General features: G+C 42.0%; 1 protein-coding gene across 2 annotated transcripts in view; it reads left to right on the top strand.

Annotated features, from left to right (window-relative positions):
* Positions 1–11,165, top strand: part of mxi1 (max interactor 1, dimerization protein) — a 38,600-nt gene extending 27,435 nt beyond the window's left edge. For both annotated transcript variants that reach the window (XM_038713962.1, XM_038713963.1), the window contains exons 4-6: positions 2,289–2,403; positions 3,661–3,859; positions 6,888–11,165. In XM_038713962.1, the coding sequence (XP_038569890.1) occupies positions 2,289–2,403; positions 3,661–3,859; positions 6,888–7,051 (478 nt within the window). In that variant the 3' untranslated portion in view covers positions 7,052–11,165. The remainder of the gene's footprint in view (positions 1–2,288; positions 2,404–3,660; positions 3,860–6,887) is intronic.
* The last annotated feature ends 5,928 nt before the right edge of the window (positions 11,166–17,093 follow it).

Below are 17,093 nucleotides of genomic sequence, written 5' to 3'. Positions count from 1 at the left end.
TGATGGGAGTGGAGGAGAAGATCGTGGTCTCCGGTGTCTGGAGTTTGTTAACTCGACGCCTGGCAGGCCAGACAGATAGACGAGCCCATACATGAACAGTGTGTTCTGCTCTGCCCTCACAGCCTTCTTTATCAGGCAGTCAATGACCATGTGTAGAAAGATGTCTTGTTATGTGACTAAGTAAAAAGTAGAGCGAACGAGATGTCCTAATAGTTGTACACATGCATTAGAAGTCTTGGGATTAAACAATTCATTGTGTTTTTTCTTGCATTTAATATGACATTATATTTGTGTCTTTGTGTCTGCTCTTAAAGCTACAGCTGCACAATAAATAATTTATTGGCTTATCAGCGATGTTGAAACATTACATGTAAGTGGCCTACTTAATTTAAAAATGGTGATATAGCAAATACTGCAAATTGCAGTGAAATACACTCAATAGTCATGTTCCCACGTGATCAAGTAATAATCATAATTACATTGTCCAGACAATGTAATTATGATTATTAACCATTAATAATCTTTTATTAATGAATAATCTTTTTTATTAACCACCAAATCTGATTTGGAATCATTCAGGCGGATATTCTGCCATGTTGTCCCCTCTGCAGCATGTCCTACAGTAGATTTCTCCCAGGTGGAGCTGCTTGTATCCCCCCAGGCTGCGGCGAAAGAGTAGAAAGTGATTAATTGCCAGCTGATATCTGTGTGTGTGTGTGTGTGTGTGTGTGTGTGTGTGTGTGTGTGTGTGTGTGCGTGCGTGCGTGCGCGCGAACTCGCAGGGCTAAGATGGCTGTGTTGGGGTTTAGATGAGACATTTCACAGATAAAGAGCAAAGGTGCACCTGTGAATAGGACTGATCACACAGACAGATGACCTGACCCAGACCCACCCTGGCTCATCATTGCAAACTGAAAAGTGTGTGTGTGTGTGTGTGTGTGTGTGTGTGTGTGTGTGTGTGTGTGTGTGTCTCAAACTGTTAGCACCACAGACTGAATCAGGGCACCTCCTCTCTCCACTCCCCAGACACGCAGCACTTTTCTTGTTCATGTAGTTTAAGCACACCCTCACGCATACTGTACTGGTGTAATGGATTGCTCTGCTCTTGTGTTCTTATCAGCACCATCCATGCATAGCCGAACCTCCCCTCCTTACACACACTGACATGCACACAGACTTGATATACTCTGGCCGGTCCTCACATGCCTCCAACAGTCTTAAAGCAGCAGAGCATAGCAGAGGGCCGTCTAGACAAGGGAAATCAGTGAGTTCCTGCTCTGGTCCCCTGGGCTCGTCTACTTTGGGCTCCCCCAGTGATAGTTTCTGAGTCTGCTGACTCTTAATGTCTCTCCACTGTTCCCTTCAGGCTAGCTCAAAGGGCAGCTACTGCTAATGGAGCGCTGATTGTGTTATAGCCACAATTATCTCTCTTTACCTCTTAACTCGGGGGCCATTAGCAGGATAGATAGCACCCGGGGCCTGTCTACAGTCACAGAAAAAGGGACTGTCAGGATGATGGAGCGTACGAGCCGAGCAGGGTCCAGGAAATACCATTACACCTTTCCTCCATGCCCCACCCCCACCCCCACCCCCACCCCTCTCAGCTAAAACTTGTTGTTTGTAATGTAGGCGAGAAGGGTAACTGAAGCTGGGTGCCTGAGATACCAGCAGAGGATAATGTATCGTCTCAAGACTTACACAAGCCGTGAATCATATGTAACCTGCTGTGTTGTTGAACTATAAGCTGGTGATTTGCAATATGTGAGCTAGAGGATTCCTTGCAGAGTCAGAATACACAGTGTCTTGATGAGCCTTAATCCCAATAGTGCTTGCATGTATGTGTCTTTTAGGATAGGTGTAGGATCATTTGACAGGAAAAATCCACCCTTAGATGCTGTGTTAGAAATAATCAGAACTCGCTAAGAACAGCTGTACATGTCTTCTTTTTACTTTCGGTGTAAAGGCATGTAAATAGCTACCCGTGCATGAGGAAATAGGAAATACCACTAGATAAAAGAAGGGGTAAAGAAAAAGAAAAAGTGTATCACAAATAGCTGGTTTAAACTGTATTTTAGGGTGAACCTTCCCTTTAAGAACCTTCTGAGCTTTGAGAAAAGGTTGCAGAGGGCTGCAACGTAGAGAAACTGGTTGGTAACTGGACTGTACTGGTTAATATCACCAAACAAGCTGGGTGAATCTAGTCAGAAAAAGTAAACGAGTGAGCAAGACTATTGTACATCGTCATGTATCTGATTGTTCTGTTTCTCTTTCCCGTCTTTCCTGTGCAGACGGGCTCACCTGCGGCTGTGTCTGGAGCGGTTGAAGGCCCTCATACCCCTGGGACCTGACTGCAACCGCCACACCACCCTGGGCCTGCTCAACAAAGCCAAAGCACACATAAAGGTAGGGATAGCAAGCCCAGCTGGATTTTAAAGCTGGTGCCAGATTACTTAGTTTGACGTGTGGGTATCCAACACACGGTGAAAGATGGAAGTGCAGAATTTAAGCACTGGTTGACTAAATACACAACAATGTATTGCTTAAAAAACACATTGTGGTAATAATGTGTTGATATAAAATGACAATGCATAAAAATAAACCCCTGCTTGGATTTTATTTGTTTTGAGCTTTGGTGCCAGATTCAAATGTGTACACATCCACTGAAGGGAACACCTATATTGCAGTGCATCCGTAATGAGGCTGAGGTGACATGATGTGTTGAATTTTAGTTTAAAACACAAAGTACATCCATTAACTATTTAAAAAATTTGTACAAATAATACATTTCTCGGGGAATTAAAAAAATGGCTTGTGCAACACACTATAACCAGTATTCATCTGGTCACTGGTGATAATTTCCGTGCCTGATAATCCAGTTTTGGAGAGCATATAACAGGTTAAGACATCCTGCTTCTCGCTTTCCCACCCACTTTAAAGCAGCCATGTGACTGCCTGAGATTGAGCAGTCTGCATAAGAAGCCTGGCGTAGCGTGCATTCACTGAATGAAAGAGGGGAGGCATAAAGGCGACATTGTTGTCGTGCTCCATACACACACGCGCGCTATCACCGCCACCACTCTGCACTTCTGCTGCTGTCATCTTGAGTCTCTCCATCGCTTATTGATGGCCTATTGTTTTGGTCCGTCGCCGGGAGTTACGCTCGTCACTGTCGGCGACCGTGACATAAGGCTGCAAGGTTAGAGCGCAACACGGCTGTATCTCTCCCTGCCACGGCCCTCGCTCATGTTGTAATGGTAAACAGAGGCAGCAGCTAAAGAAGGTGACACGGCGTGAACAAGGCAGGTGAGGGAAATCATTCAGGGGTTTCAGGGCTGGTAGGAGGGACACAACACGTTAAGCAGCTGAATGCTAAAACAGGCGCCGCAGAGTGTTTGTTTTGTGCTGCTGCGTTTGTATTTTGACAGCCTTTAGATAGGAAGGGTTTTTCCTTACATCTATCTCTTAAGAATCTCAGCACTGTTGCTGAATTTGTTCTTCCAGCTTTCCTTCTCTCATTCTTATTTCCTCTAGAGATGACTCTCACCTATTTGTCTGAGTTTCATCTCCTCTATGCAGTCTTTATCAACACATTCTCACCCTGGTCCCTGGCACACACCGTTAACCTTTTCTCTGTCTCTGTCTTCTCTTTCCCCTGACCAGAAACTTGAAGAGGCAGACAGGAAGAGCCAGCACCAGCTGGAGTCTCTGGAGCGCGAGCAGAGACACCTCCAGCGCCAGCTGGAGCTGCTCAGGGGAGGCAGCAGTGCTGCAGCCCAGAGCAGCCCCGGGGAGGGCGAGAGGATACGCATGGACAGTGTGGGCTCCACCCTCTGCTCCGACCGCTCTGATTCAGACCAAGGTGAGTGAGTCCACCGTCTTTAAACAGGATTTTAAGTTAGTGACTACATGGCCAACAGACCCCTGTATGTGATTGCTGAAAATAATCAACACAAATCTCCGTTATAGAGTTTTCAAATGCAAACAACCCCTGAAGGGCGTTAAAGTAAACATTGGTTAGTTAAAGCAATCAACATCCAAACAGTATAAAGCCTGTCTGAGTTTTTATCATTCCAACCTGGTTCTCTGAGTCTAACTGAACCATGTTAAATGGATACATATTTACATGGACTGCTGCAATATAGTGATTAAATTAGACATGTAGAACTTAAGTGTTTGACTATTAGACTACACATTCTTATATTTAAACATATTGCAGCATAACACATGCTTCCCTGTCTATTTAATATTGTATTTTATGTTTTTTATTTTTGTCAACAGATTCCATAAAAATTTATCCTACTAGTATTGCCTGTGTAGCTAAACCCTGATATATCTTATTCCTCTGTGTCATAGATCTCTATTGTAACCAAAAGAATAACCCCCTTTAAATAAAATATTTATTTATGTTTTGGTAACATTTGCCAAAAAAATTCTATTAGGAAATGATTTTAAATTTTTTAACTGAGCTAGAGAATATATATTCATTAGGGCTGCAGCTAACGGTGAAGCTTCGATAGATTATTTCAACGATTCATTAACGCGTTGTTTAAGAAGTACTTTTGCTTGGCGGCGCCCCCCTAACGGGATCAACTGTGCACGTTTATAGGTGATAGATATTTATCAGCCCTTTCTGATTTCATACTGTGTCATACAGCAAACATCAGACCAACTACTAGACAGCCGCTTTACAAACACACACATCATCCCAGTGCTATACTTAGTTATAGTACTGACTCGTGCAGCCTACACGACTTTAAGTGTCGGCCGATGGCTGTGCCGTTCACACAACCTGCCGTCATAACGGCAGTCTTGAAGTCGTGTGGTGTTCACACTACGTGACTGATCGGTGACAGGGACACACACACACACACACACACACACTACAGGAGCTGACAGCAGCTGCGTCACCCGACGCTGGTCTCCAAACCACGTTTTGTCAAGAAAACACACGTGAAATGTGAAACGGGAAATGAGCGATCCTGCACACGAAACTGCTGTTTGTTATTATAAAGATAACAGTTATAAAGACAAAGAATATGGGTGAAGCATGGATTAGCACATGCAGGTAGCAGGGATTGTGGGAGCTACAGAGAGCTGCAGGTCAGTTAAAAGACACGCAATTAACTCATGACTGTGAGGTTACAACTCACAGCCCAAAAAGGAGAACAACAAACGCACGTGTGCACATTTTCAGCTGAGGACTGCGGCTTACTTTGGCTAGACTTCAACTCAACAATCAAATCAAGATTTCAGTTAACTGCTAAAGTTGCTGTTACTGTTACCTTGTCTGTGGTCCGCTGGCAGAACACCTTTTTGTTCAGCTGCTGTTGTGCTGTTGCCAAGGTGACATAAGTTTTGTTTTACGGTGGAATGGACTGTGACACAGACAGAGTTGTTGTTTTCTTAAGCATGAAATAATAACATACTTTGGACACTTTCTTCTTTGTCCCTTGCCATTTTCTCTCTCTTCCTCCACTTTGCAAATGGCTACATTATAATCCTGTTGTGTTCACAGCGTAAGCGCAATGTGCGACAGTAATAAATGTGCGTGCGAAACACTGTGCTGTATAGTTACATGGATTAAACGAAGCATTGATGCAAAGAATTTGTGTCGAAGCATTTTATTAATCGATTTTATTGATTTAATCGAGAAATAATTTCAGCCCTAATATTCATAGCACGTTTTTTATTTACATCTTTACATCTTCATTAGCAAGCAATGGGCTTTGCTGTGAGTTCCACAGTTGCAGGGTAGGGAATCAAACATCAGTCAAATAGATGGGCTAATGGTGCTTTCAGACCAAAAGCGAAGCGAGTGTTCAGGGGGGTGAGTTTACATACAAAGTCAGTGCAAAGACATGTAGAGCCTGTCTGTCCTGTCAGGCGGCACAAAGCTACACGAAGGAGGAATATTTTCAACTCGAGCGAGAAATTCGCACGACGCTGAGTCGCGATAGCCTATCAACGTTGAGATTGTCCATACGTCACCGACCGCTTCAGAGCATTGTGTGGAGAGGGCCAGGCAGAGCAGGCGATTGAAAATCTGCTGGCCGGCTGAGAGCTGCTGAACTTGGGTTAGAGGAGAAGGGAGCTGCGCTCCAGCTTTTGGATAAATAAACACCCGTGGTTGGACTGGATTATGCTCTGACAACTACGTCATTTGCTTGAGGGTGAAGCTTGGAGTAAACTGCTTTTATTAAATTAGCTTTTTACTTTAGTTTTTGGGATTACAACGTTAATTTAAAAGAAAGCGAGGAGGTTGAACTACCTGGTGAGTTCAGAAAACACTTTATTCCATATTGCTATCGTACTATGACCAAGTTAGCATAGCATAGCCCTGATCGATCCGAACTCCATTCAGAAAACAAACATTTTAGAAGTTGTTGTCTTGCTGACAGACCTGACAAAGCATGAATTCATATGTTTAACAAATCTGCATCATATTGTAGTTATTTCGGCATCAGTTTGATCCGTTTTTTGCTATTTTATCACAGCAAAATGTTTACTTTCGGTTCATACAGCTGTAGTAATGGCGAGTCGTGTTTATTCACATTATCGGGTTGTGTGTGAACACAATGTCCAGCGATAAAATCCCCACGAGGAAAGCATTGTGTGGATTAAATTCACGTTTGGTCTGAATGCCGCATAAAGCATCATTGCTTTTGGTCTTTTCATGAGATTCATTGACATTAAGAAAAATATTAAATATTGTGAGCCTTTCCTTTCAGGAACCCAAAATCCTAATGTATTTTCCACTACTTCATATGCCACAAATGTACTGTACATAATTTGTTGTATAATTTGTAGTCACAATTAAATTGTTTGTCTTCCCTTTCTTCTCTTTCCCTCCGCCCTCTCTCTGTCCACGTCTTCGTCCTCGGCTGCAGAGGAGATTGAGGTGGACGTGGAAAGCACGGAGTTCTCCCATGGAGAGCTGGACAGCGTGAGCACAGCCAGCACCAGCGACCTGGACGACCACAGCAGCCTGCAGAGCATGGCCAGCGACGAAGGCTACTCCTCCTGCAGTGTCAAACTTGCCTTCTCCACATAGAGCCCCACACCTCCACCACCACCCTGCCAAACCGGCCTGCCCACCCATCCGTTGGTCCATCCATCCATGCCTGCATACGTACATACCCAGTCACCTCAGACGGCGGCCACGCCCTGGGCTAACGGCGTTCCCGTCGCACCTGCCTCTGAGCAGCGCCCCCCTCCTGCTCCTAGCCCTAAGTTGCCTCCACCACCCCCCTCCTCCTGCGCTGCTGTACCCACTGTTGGAGGAGCTCCACTTAGAGGTCTCCCTCACCTCTAAACTTCGAGCTTCCCACGAACGATACCAGGGACCCCAACACAGTGACGGGAGATCAGAGTCTTGGTTGATATAAAATAATATATATAATCACCTTAATTCTTAAACCCACACAACTGAAATGAAATTATGAAAATTATTTTATTAGCTTGATTTTATTTCCTTGATTTGTCAAATGTCTGAATTTGTTAAACATACACAACCCCTAATTTGATCGAAAATGCGCTTAAATTCATATGATGTTTAAATAATTCAGTTTCTGTTAGGTTCTCTCTCCTGTGGGGGTGTGTGTGTGTGTGTGTGTGTGTGTGTGTGTGTGTGTGTGTGTGTGTGTGTGTGTGTTGAGCTGGTCCTGCCTATCTCATCTTAATGTCTGGTGTTGGGCCTGGATAAACGGGAGCACATCTAATCTGGAGTATAATGAACACTGCAGGTGAACATTGCCATATCAACACAGCTTGGCCCTGATAAACATCCCTTCAGCCCTGAATTTTAATCCTTGTGTTGTTGTTTTTTTACCTATGCTTGACACCGCAGAAGCTAAGACACTCAAACTGGTGCTATTGTGAAACAAACCAACGGGGAAGCGGATTCACCACCACTAAGCTTTTAAAGCAAACAAAGTGTGTCTGCCATAATTGTTTCAAACCAAGCACGAAGGAAAGCAACCACGAAGAAATAGAGGGGAAAAAACATTCCTGCCGAATGTGGGTGCTCAGTGCATTTTCAAAGAGTGAAAATTGTAACTTGTGTGTGTTTTGTTTTGGTTTCTTTCCCCTCGATAAGCAGCTAAAACAAGCTATCCTTCACTTGCCTACTTTAGAGCTGTCCATAAAAATGGCACAAACCATGAAGTGGAAAAAGCAAACAGCAACAAGAAAAAAATTCCAAACAACAACAAACTTTGGAATAGATGTCCATCCTCTTTCCAGCAGTAACAAGCAATAACTCATGTAGTTGTTTTTTTTGTTTTTATATCGTCAGTTTGAACTCTTTCTTCTTTCTAAATAGTGTGGGACCGTCCAAAAAGCTTATTTCTTTTCTTTTTCTTTTTTGTACATACCAATAGTTTAATAAATTTAATTTTAAAAATTTGTTTTAAAAAGGATATCGCTTCTGGATAGAACTATTGCCTCTGTTGCTGTTTGATCTGTGTTTATTGTGCATTTTAAATGAATGTTTTCCTCTTCAGAGTGGCAGTGGATGTGGTGTGGACACAATTACTTTGTTCAGTTTTGCTGGTGGAAACATTGGAAATGTACTCGTTCTGTTGCTGCCCTGAGAAGGAAAAGAAAAGTTACTCTTCAACACGATAACAAAAACCGATAGAACAACTTCCCATCCAGTTTGCGGGAAAGCGACCCAGTGTGACTTCTGTTGGAAAATGCTGAGTTTGTGTGGCACTCTTTATATTTATTAGTTTGTTTTCTCTTGTTGATAATGTTCATGAGTGTGTGTGTGTGTGTGTGTGTGTGTGTGTGTGTGTGTGTGTGTGTGTGTGTGTGTGTGTGTGTGTGTGTGTGTGTGTGTGTGTGTGTGTGTGTGTGGCGGGGGGGGGGCTCTATATGGCATTCCACTAGTGGTCAGCTGAACTGTGGAGGAAAAGTCTGAAGTGTTAGGTGAAGAAAACGGGTGTTATGATGTCAATGTTCGCCATCCCAACTCCACTGACGTTAACAATTGCACTTCAACCACAGTTCCCTGTAAAAAAAAAAAAAAAAACAAAAGAAAGAAATTCTTTTCCTCTGTCATTTTCTCTCATGGGGCTCTCAAGAATCCTTTTGTTATTTGAAAACAGAAAAAAAAATGCCGGCCTTTTAGAATATTTATTTTGCAATCCCTCAAAGAACACAAGCAATGGAGGAAAACAAGTTAACTTATTTAGATTCTGTCTTATTTTATTCTTTTTAATGCGTATTCCTCATTCCTTATTTTAAGAATTGTATATTTTACGGGTTATTATTATTTTTGGCGGGGGGGGGTCAGGGGGGTGGGGTGGGAGGGTTTTAAGAAATGTAGCCATTTTGTTTTAATTTTTCTGATGTTTTATTCTATGGACACTTGAAATGTAATTGGCCCCTAAGCTGCTCCTAATGCTGAGCCTCGCCTGTTTAGAGTCGCCAGCCTTCTCTGGAGCTGACTCCCCAACAGCATGTTAAGCCTGTGCTGAGATGGAAAACAACTGGATAGGCTGATTAGACTAAATGGCTTCCCTCCATACCCAGCCTTCTGATGCAAGGTGAAAGATTCGCCATATTGTTTATAAATTCTCCTGGCCGGTTGTTTTTGCGTCTGTGCTAAGGGGGGGGGGGGCATCTCTACACAAGGCTTATCGATAGCCAAGACTTTACTGGCAAATATTGAGCCAGCTGCTACACAATAAAAGGGGTCTAAAACTCCACTTTCCTCTATTAGGAGGAATGTAGTCTCTATTAGACTTGTGTTTTAGTTGACAAGATGTGTCTTACATTTACAATACAAGGCCTCCGATTGAGGATTTAAAGAGAAAATAAATAAAAAAGAACAAATCCTTTGGTTTTCTGAAGGACATCATTAAGTTGTAGAGTTTGACATGTACGCTCTTTGCGGAGCTGTGTTGAGGTTGTTGGGACTTGGCACTGAATCAGAAAGTCACCACTTTTGGTGCTTGATAATTAAAATAACAAAAATGCCAAAACCACCTCAGAACACCTCAGTGTCCTCTCTCTCTATCTCTCTCTCTCTGAGGGACAGTTTACATGTATTTTCCCCCTGTTTAAGTTATAAACTTTCAACTTCTCTTTGATCCTGTTTTTGTCTTCATATGTTGGATTTATGAGCCTGCTGACAGGAAAAAGGTCCCATGTTTTGACGACAAATGAATTTCACTCCTCGTGTAGACCTGATTTACACCTGATTCACATCCTTGTGGTGTTTTAACCTGTTCAGACTACAGTATATTTTTACTGCATCGGGGCGATTCTGAAAATGAAGGTTCTGTTGTTTAACACCAAAATGTGTGAAAACTGTCTGGCACTCATTGTATTGTCTCATGTGGCAAACTACTCTGATCTTGTATTCCAAGAAGGGATAAAACCAACTATAAGAACTGATTTTACTTATACCAGGTCTGTCCTCTCTCGTGCGTGTGCATGCACACGCACACTACTAAGTCTGAGCTTTAGAGAGGCACCTGGTCCATGACCAGTCTGCACTGATCTTAGTTATGCTGTTTCTTATCTGCTAATTGGTAAATATCAAGATTTCTGGAGGTTATTTGTCAGAAAAAGTGTATCCAGTGTAAGACTCAGAGTCAAGGCCCTGTCACATCACTTGCAGCCATGATATTTCACTGGAAGTTAACTGAGCTTTACTGTCAGTTCAGTGCAAACAGGTCATGGATCAGCCCAAGCTAGGTGGGAGGTCTGATAAAGAGTTTCTGGCTATGCTGCAGATTCAAAACAATAGCATATCTTAATAAGCTGGTGATCACAAAGCTATATTTTTACCTCTGTGTTTAAGGTTAGGTTTAGACATGCAGTCCTGACTGTGGTGCAGGTCGGGGTTAACTTTTCCACTAGTGTTGAGTTCCAACCGTGCAGCCTGGCCAGATGTGCACCAGCTCGACATAGTGGAGGTCACAGTGTCTTTTGTAAACCACACTCCATTCTGCCGTCAGTCAGGAGGTTGACTCTGAGCAAACGGGTCCATAAGGTCAAGTTAGCCCAACCAAACGAGCAGTTCCACGTAGGGAGTCCTCCTGTTGTTCTGAACCTGTGGCCATCCTTTGTAAAACATGCAGTCTGATGATGATTCTAGCCGTGTAAGTTGAAGATGCAATACTTACAATAAAAACTCCAAGATTTTCAAATGTGAATGACTCAGCCGGTCTCTTTATACCATGGGATGTTTCAGTGCTGAATGTACAGTAAAGCAATGACTCATGCTGTAAAATACCCTATATTCACTACTTGTAATGTCAGGCGTTTTACCTGTATTCCCTGTAATCTACAAGTATCTATGTGTCAAACATAATATTTCACAGAATGGTGGTAACCAACATTGAGGTCGGGACCCCTTCAATGAAATGAAAGAAAAAAACATTTGATTCAAAATGATGAACCTGTTCAACATGACAAGCAATAAAGTCTCTCCAGTTAAACAATTCACATTTCACATCAATTCACATCATTTAATTGAAAGAACATAATTGAAAAGATATGCAAACCCTCAAATGGCGTTTGCCAAATTGATGATTAAAGACGAAAAGGACAATCAGTAGACAGGAGTTTGACATATGAGCAAATTCCGTCCTTCAGTGAAGACGGTGAGATGAGGGGTACCAGAGAAAAGCTAGTTGCCTATGTTTACATTGAGTTAATTTCTTTGTCAAAGATGTAAATCCTGTTTCAAAGACTTTTCCATCCTGGAAATAATTAAAAATGCATTATTGAAATATTGACCTATGAAAATATTTTTTTAAATATGAGGGCTGGCAGCCCTCAAACTTTCATGAGAGCTTCATAAATCTTATAAAAACACATGTCATGTTGTTATATAAATGTGTATGTAAATCTTTTGTGTCAAATGATTAATATTAGCTGCCTTTTCCCAATACACAGTAAGATAATCCAGAAAAGGTTTAAAGAACGTGATGTCAAAGTTCACAGGTCTCAGTATTATCCCTTGCAGCAGGATACTGTGTGCAGATATTATATTCAGAGAAAAAAAACTCCAAAGCTGCTCTCTGTTTTCAGGCTCACATTAGTCAACATAGTGTACTGTGTGTATCCTCCAGCAGTCTGCAGGTGCCACAAGTCTGTCCAAGATCACATGATGTCTGTGTGATCAAAGCAGTCTTGTGGGGAGGGTTACAGTTGTTTTTTTCTTTAACAGACCACATGAGCATCCACCGCATTTGATATTCTTCTCAAGTGATCACAGCTTATGGAAAAAAAGGCACGACCTCCCACGTTGTACAAAACTACCACAATATGCCACAGTGAGAAATGCAGTGATAATGAAGATGTTGCTCATAAAGAACTCACTGTAACTACAAATAATTTGGTTTAGATTACAACACCACATCAACTGGGACGCCTTTGTTTGAGCACCACAAACAAAATTAACTACTATTGGCTGGGATTATACATTTCACACTTTATTTTGAATGTGAGTTTAAATATAAAGGGAAATATCCTGCTTTAAACTCATGTTGTTGTCCTGTTTTTAACAAACAGAATGTCCTTTCTGTCCTCTCCAAATCTGCTGGAACTTTGTTTTTCAGAGGGAACATTATGATCAAGCCAGTAACTGTGGCAGGTAATGACACAGGCTACATCCTGGCTGGTTTATCAGCGTCAAACTGGGAGAGATGCTGCCACCTAAAGGATAAAAATAGTCAGTGTTTCCTGTTGATCAGCCTGCCAACAAATTAAGCTAAACTCAAATTTCTGATCCTTTCCTTGTAACACTCATTATGTGTGTTTTGTACGATGTATGATTACTAATGGTGGATGAAGGACATCATATACAATCTGCACACACAGATAATGATAGAGATAAAAGCATATTTGATAATGAAAAGTGATGTCAAATCACACCATTATTCGTGACGCTCTGTGTCTATTGGTAAAACAAATAAAATGAATGAACCCAGCATTTAGAATTTAGAATTAGCTGCTGCAATTTATAAAATCACTTGGAAGATATAAACCTCTCTAGGGTGACGTCACTATTTCAAACCATATTACTTTAACCCAACACAGCATGAACCACTAGGAGGCACAAGAGGCCTGGAAATGATCAATACTGTATTGATTTTCCACAGTCTCCCCGCTGTTGGTCATGTCTTCACTGACTGTCAAACCAACACAAAAATATTTTGTAGAGACCAGACATGGAAGAAGTATTCAGATCATTTACATAACTAAAAGTACTAGTACCACACTGTGAAAAGTTCTGCATTCAAAATCTTACTTTAGTGAATATAGCCTACTTAAAGTATCAAAAGTAAAAGTACTCATTTTGCAGGAAAATCGTCCCTCTCAGTGTTTATTTAACTATTATTGCTATTATTATTACTATTATTGTATCTATGTCTGTCCTGTATCTATGTCTTTCTGAAAAAACAATTGCACTATGGAGACAAACAAAGTTAAAGTAAGTAAAGTAATAAATAAGTAAGTATGTGATGTTTCTGGATTAATATCACTGCTGCAGTAATGTGTATTTTGAATTTTACTGCTGTAATTAATGGATGAGCTCATTTTAAGTGCTTTATATACTGTGGGGTATTTTAATCGACTGCAATGCATCACATTCTACAAGATCATGTTTGTAGCATCCCTGTCCTGTGAGAACATCATATTTCTAAAAAGTTACCTTTTCATGAGATCCGTTTTGAGTTTTGTGACGATGCATTCACATTTTCCATCTTATCCAAGGGGAGGTTTTAATAGTTAGTTTATACTTCCTAAGAAGTAGGAGAAATTTCTCAACTCATAAAGGAACATATCATTGAATTTCACTTCTTCCTGTTTGATTTGTTGCCATGTGACCTCAGTCTGAACATATACTGTACAAATTGCAGAGGGCGCAAGAGATGGCTGGACTTGTGAAGGCCTCTCTCAACATTAAGAGCCTGAAGACTCAATACAAGAAGCAGTCATGGCTGGCTGCATAACATATCCATGCAGCTGTATGTGTACCTTTCCTTGACCTCGATGGAAAACGTCATGAGGTCAAGGAAAGATGTGAAGGAGAATCCGTAAGGACTTAGGAAAAGAGGACAGCGGGTCAAAGAGAATCCCACTGCTCTTTTCTAAGTGACCTAATTATGCAACGATTTTACTGACATGACCTGATGTGATGAAGCTACAATGTTCTGAAGATGGACTACAAAAAGCGCTACATTTTGTTGTAATGCAGGCCATCTAAAGGTGGACAACACGGTGGAATATATTAGCTACTTAATAACCAAGATAGCAAAAAGGCAGATAAGGTAGCCTACCAGTCACTATATAATGGACCGGGTTGTAGAGAGAGAGGTAGAGAGAGAGAGGTAGAGAGAGAGAGAGAGAGAGAATGCGCTCTGTCATCAAATACGATTTTACCCATTTTAAATAACAAAATCAATGGAAAATCAGCGTTGATAATGTGGCAGGCAGCCACAAATAAATGAGTGTGTGGGATACGCCTACTGTAGAGATTATCCATCTTGATCTTTGACTTTATGAAGGCGAGGGTGTCAGAATCTGTGACTGAAGTAAAATTAATTTGCTGAAGACTGCAGTAGCCACACATAACGTTAACATTATCCTCACTTTGATCACTTACAAGACTAGTAACAGCTCGCATGGGTCTCAGTTATTGTTGACAGTTTAAGATATATGCATATTAGCAAGTTATGGCATAAGATAGAAAAGGCTTAATAGCCAATGGTAACTTACATGGTGATCAACCTCCTTTATCCCTCATGGTTGGTGATTTATTTATTTTTATTGTAGAAAACACTTAATGGCTTATTTCAACAACCTGAAACATAAAATGGTGTTGAAACAGTATTGGATTACAAAAAGCCAAAAGAAAGAAGGTAATTGTGAGTCTTATTAAAGTATCATAATGTGCGTCTGTATTGCAAGGATCTTGCTAAATGTGGTTGATGGATTTTATCGTTTGAGTTTGAGAACGTGTGCCGCTTTAAATGTTGCCGCCGCAAGAAATTGTGGGACAGCATTCTCTCCTTTCCTTTCCTAAAGGATGGTCAGTTGTACCCTATGCTAAAGGAGATATGAAAGGAAGCATTGAGGCTCCCTTCCTTAGCTTTTAGAGAATTCGAACAGCTCTTATCATGGCTGCCACTGAAATACTTCCAGTTCACTTCACTCAGTTAGGAACCTTCCTAAGCAAAAAAGACTTTCAAGACAAACTGGTACAAAGGGGAAAAGGGTATTTAGGGGAGACAACAAGGCACAGGTGGAGCACATTAGGGCAAGGACTGGTAATTCTGGTAATTTCAGTGGCAGCCATGATAAGAGCTGTTGGAATTCTCTAAATGCTAAGGAAAGGTGCCTCAATGCTTCCTTTCATATCTCCTTTAGCATAGGGTACACCCAGACATTATATTACTGGACGAAGCCACTCTGCGGATTTGAATGGAGAACAGTGAAGCCAGTTTTGGACCAATAAAATACTACTACAGGGCTACGTCCTGTTCCAGCGTCTACTGCGCATGATCGCGCTGCAGAGCAACAGCAGAAACATTCTGGTAGCTGCTCCAAAAGAGCGTTTGTCTGACTCGGATCATCAGTGACTAATCAGCTCACCTATGAGATTCACCTGCCAAACACCATGTGCGATGGAACGTCAAGTTTTTGACGTCATTTTTGGGCCTACGTGGAACCGTCCATGCAGGCTTTGGTCGGCTTCACTGTTTCAACTGTGGCTTACCCCCTTGGGTACACTGGACCATCCTTTACGAAAGGAAAGGAGAAAATGCCGTCCCACAATTCCTTGTGGCGGCAACATTTAAAGCGACGCACGTTCTCAAACTTAAAGATAAAATCCACCGCATTTAGCAAAATTAATTAATTAATTAATTAATGCTGTTTCAACACCATTAGCAGTTCTTAACATAGTTCTTTCCCCGCGCCTTAACAGCCCCAGTAACCCAGTCAATGTGGGGATTACTGAACTAACCATGGGAAACCTAAGATGAGTGGGTGCTGGGGTGACCTAACCAGGTGAAAGCTGAGTGTTTCAGTTATGCAATGGAACTACTGCTCTGGACATCAGAGGAATCCCAGTGAGCCCTGTCTGAATTTCCTCATTCATGGATGTCGAACAATGCAGATTCCATCCACTTTCTGCTGCCAGGGTGTGAAAATCCACAGCATAGTCCGCTAATCTCCTTCTGCCCTGACAAAGACTCGCGCCGCTTCTCTGCCTGGAGAGATGTGCTGAAAACTCTGTAAAAGCACTGGTGAAGAGCGGAAAAGAGTAACACAAAGGAGTCTCTTCCCCATTCACCTGTGGCCCATGTCTCTGCTCGTCCAGACAGATGAGAAATTACATAAGCTATTTTAGCTCTGTCAGATGGGTGTGAAGCAGATTGCAACTCAAAATGCAGTCCACACTGTGTCAAGAAGGCTCACCGGAGAAGCGTTCAGGGCGAGACAGCTGAAGAGTGACCATCGGAACCACAGGCTGAAGACCAGATACGTGAGCAGCAGTACCAGTGGAAGGAGGGACAGGGTCCACTGCAGGTGGTGTGGGTGAAGAAGCTGCCCCTAACTGCAGAGCTTGAATCTGGGAGGTCAGCTGGGCAATCTGATCACACACATTAGCCTGGAAGCTCGTCTGCTGTTCCACCAAAACACACACCTCCTGGTGGACCACGGAAAAAACCTCCTCTTCACGGTGGATTCAAGATTCAAGATTTCTTTATTGTCAAACAGGGGCAGGAGGGAAGACAAAGACCTTAAAGGAGACAAGATGATGAATGCCAACAAAACAGGAAGTGGTTGCAGACAAAAAACATAACCTAACTGCGGGAGCTGGGCGTGACAAAAACAATCAGAGCATTAAATTTGAATTGTTCTTGAATGTTTGCAGTGGCTATGTAGTAGTAACGGCAAGTTTAACACATGTGATGCTTAAAACTGCTTTGTGTAATGTAGAAAATAAGATGCAAATACATTCTACAGGGCTGACTGCTATCTGAACCTTGTGAGGAGTTGTCTTTGGCTACATTTTCTGCCACCACTAGGCTGCACAAAAGCACTGTGAATCTCTTTGCTGAACA

This window comes from Micropterus salmoides, unplaced genomic scaffold (genome assembly GCF_014851395.1).
Source record: "Micropterus salmoides isolate LMB-PRFRI ecotype aquatic unplaced genomic scaffold, ASM1485139v1 Ms_hic_scaffold_12, whole genome shotgun sequence".
Lineage (NCBI taxonomy): Eukaryota > Metazoa > Chordata > Actinopteri > Centrarchiformes > Centrarchidae > Micropterus > Micropterus salmoides.
The sequence above is the reverse complement of the archived record's forward strand: the minus strand, read 5'-3'. Positions and strand labels throughout refer to the sequence as shown.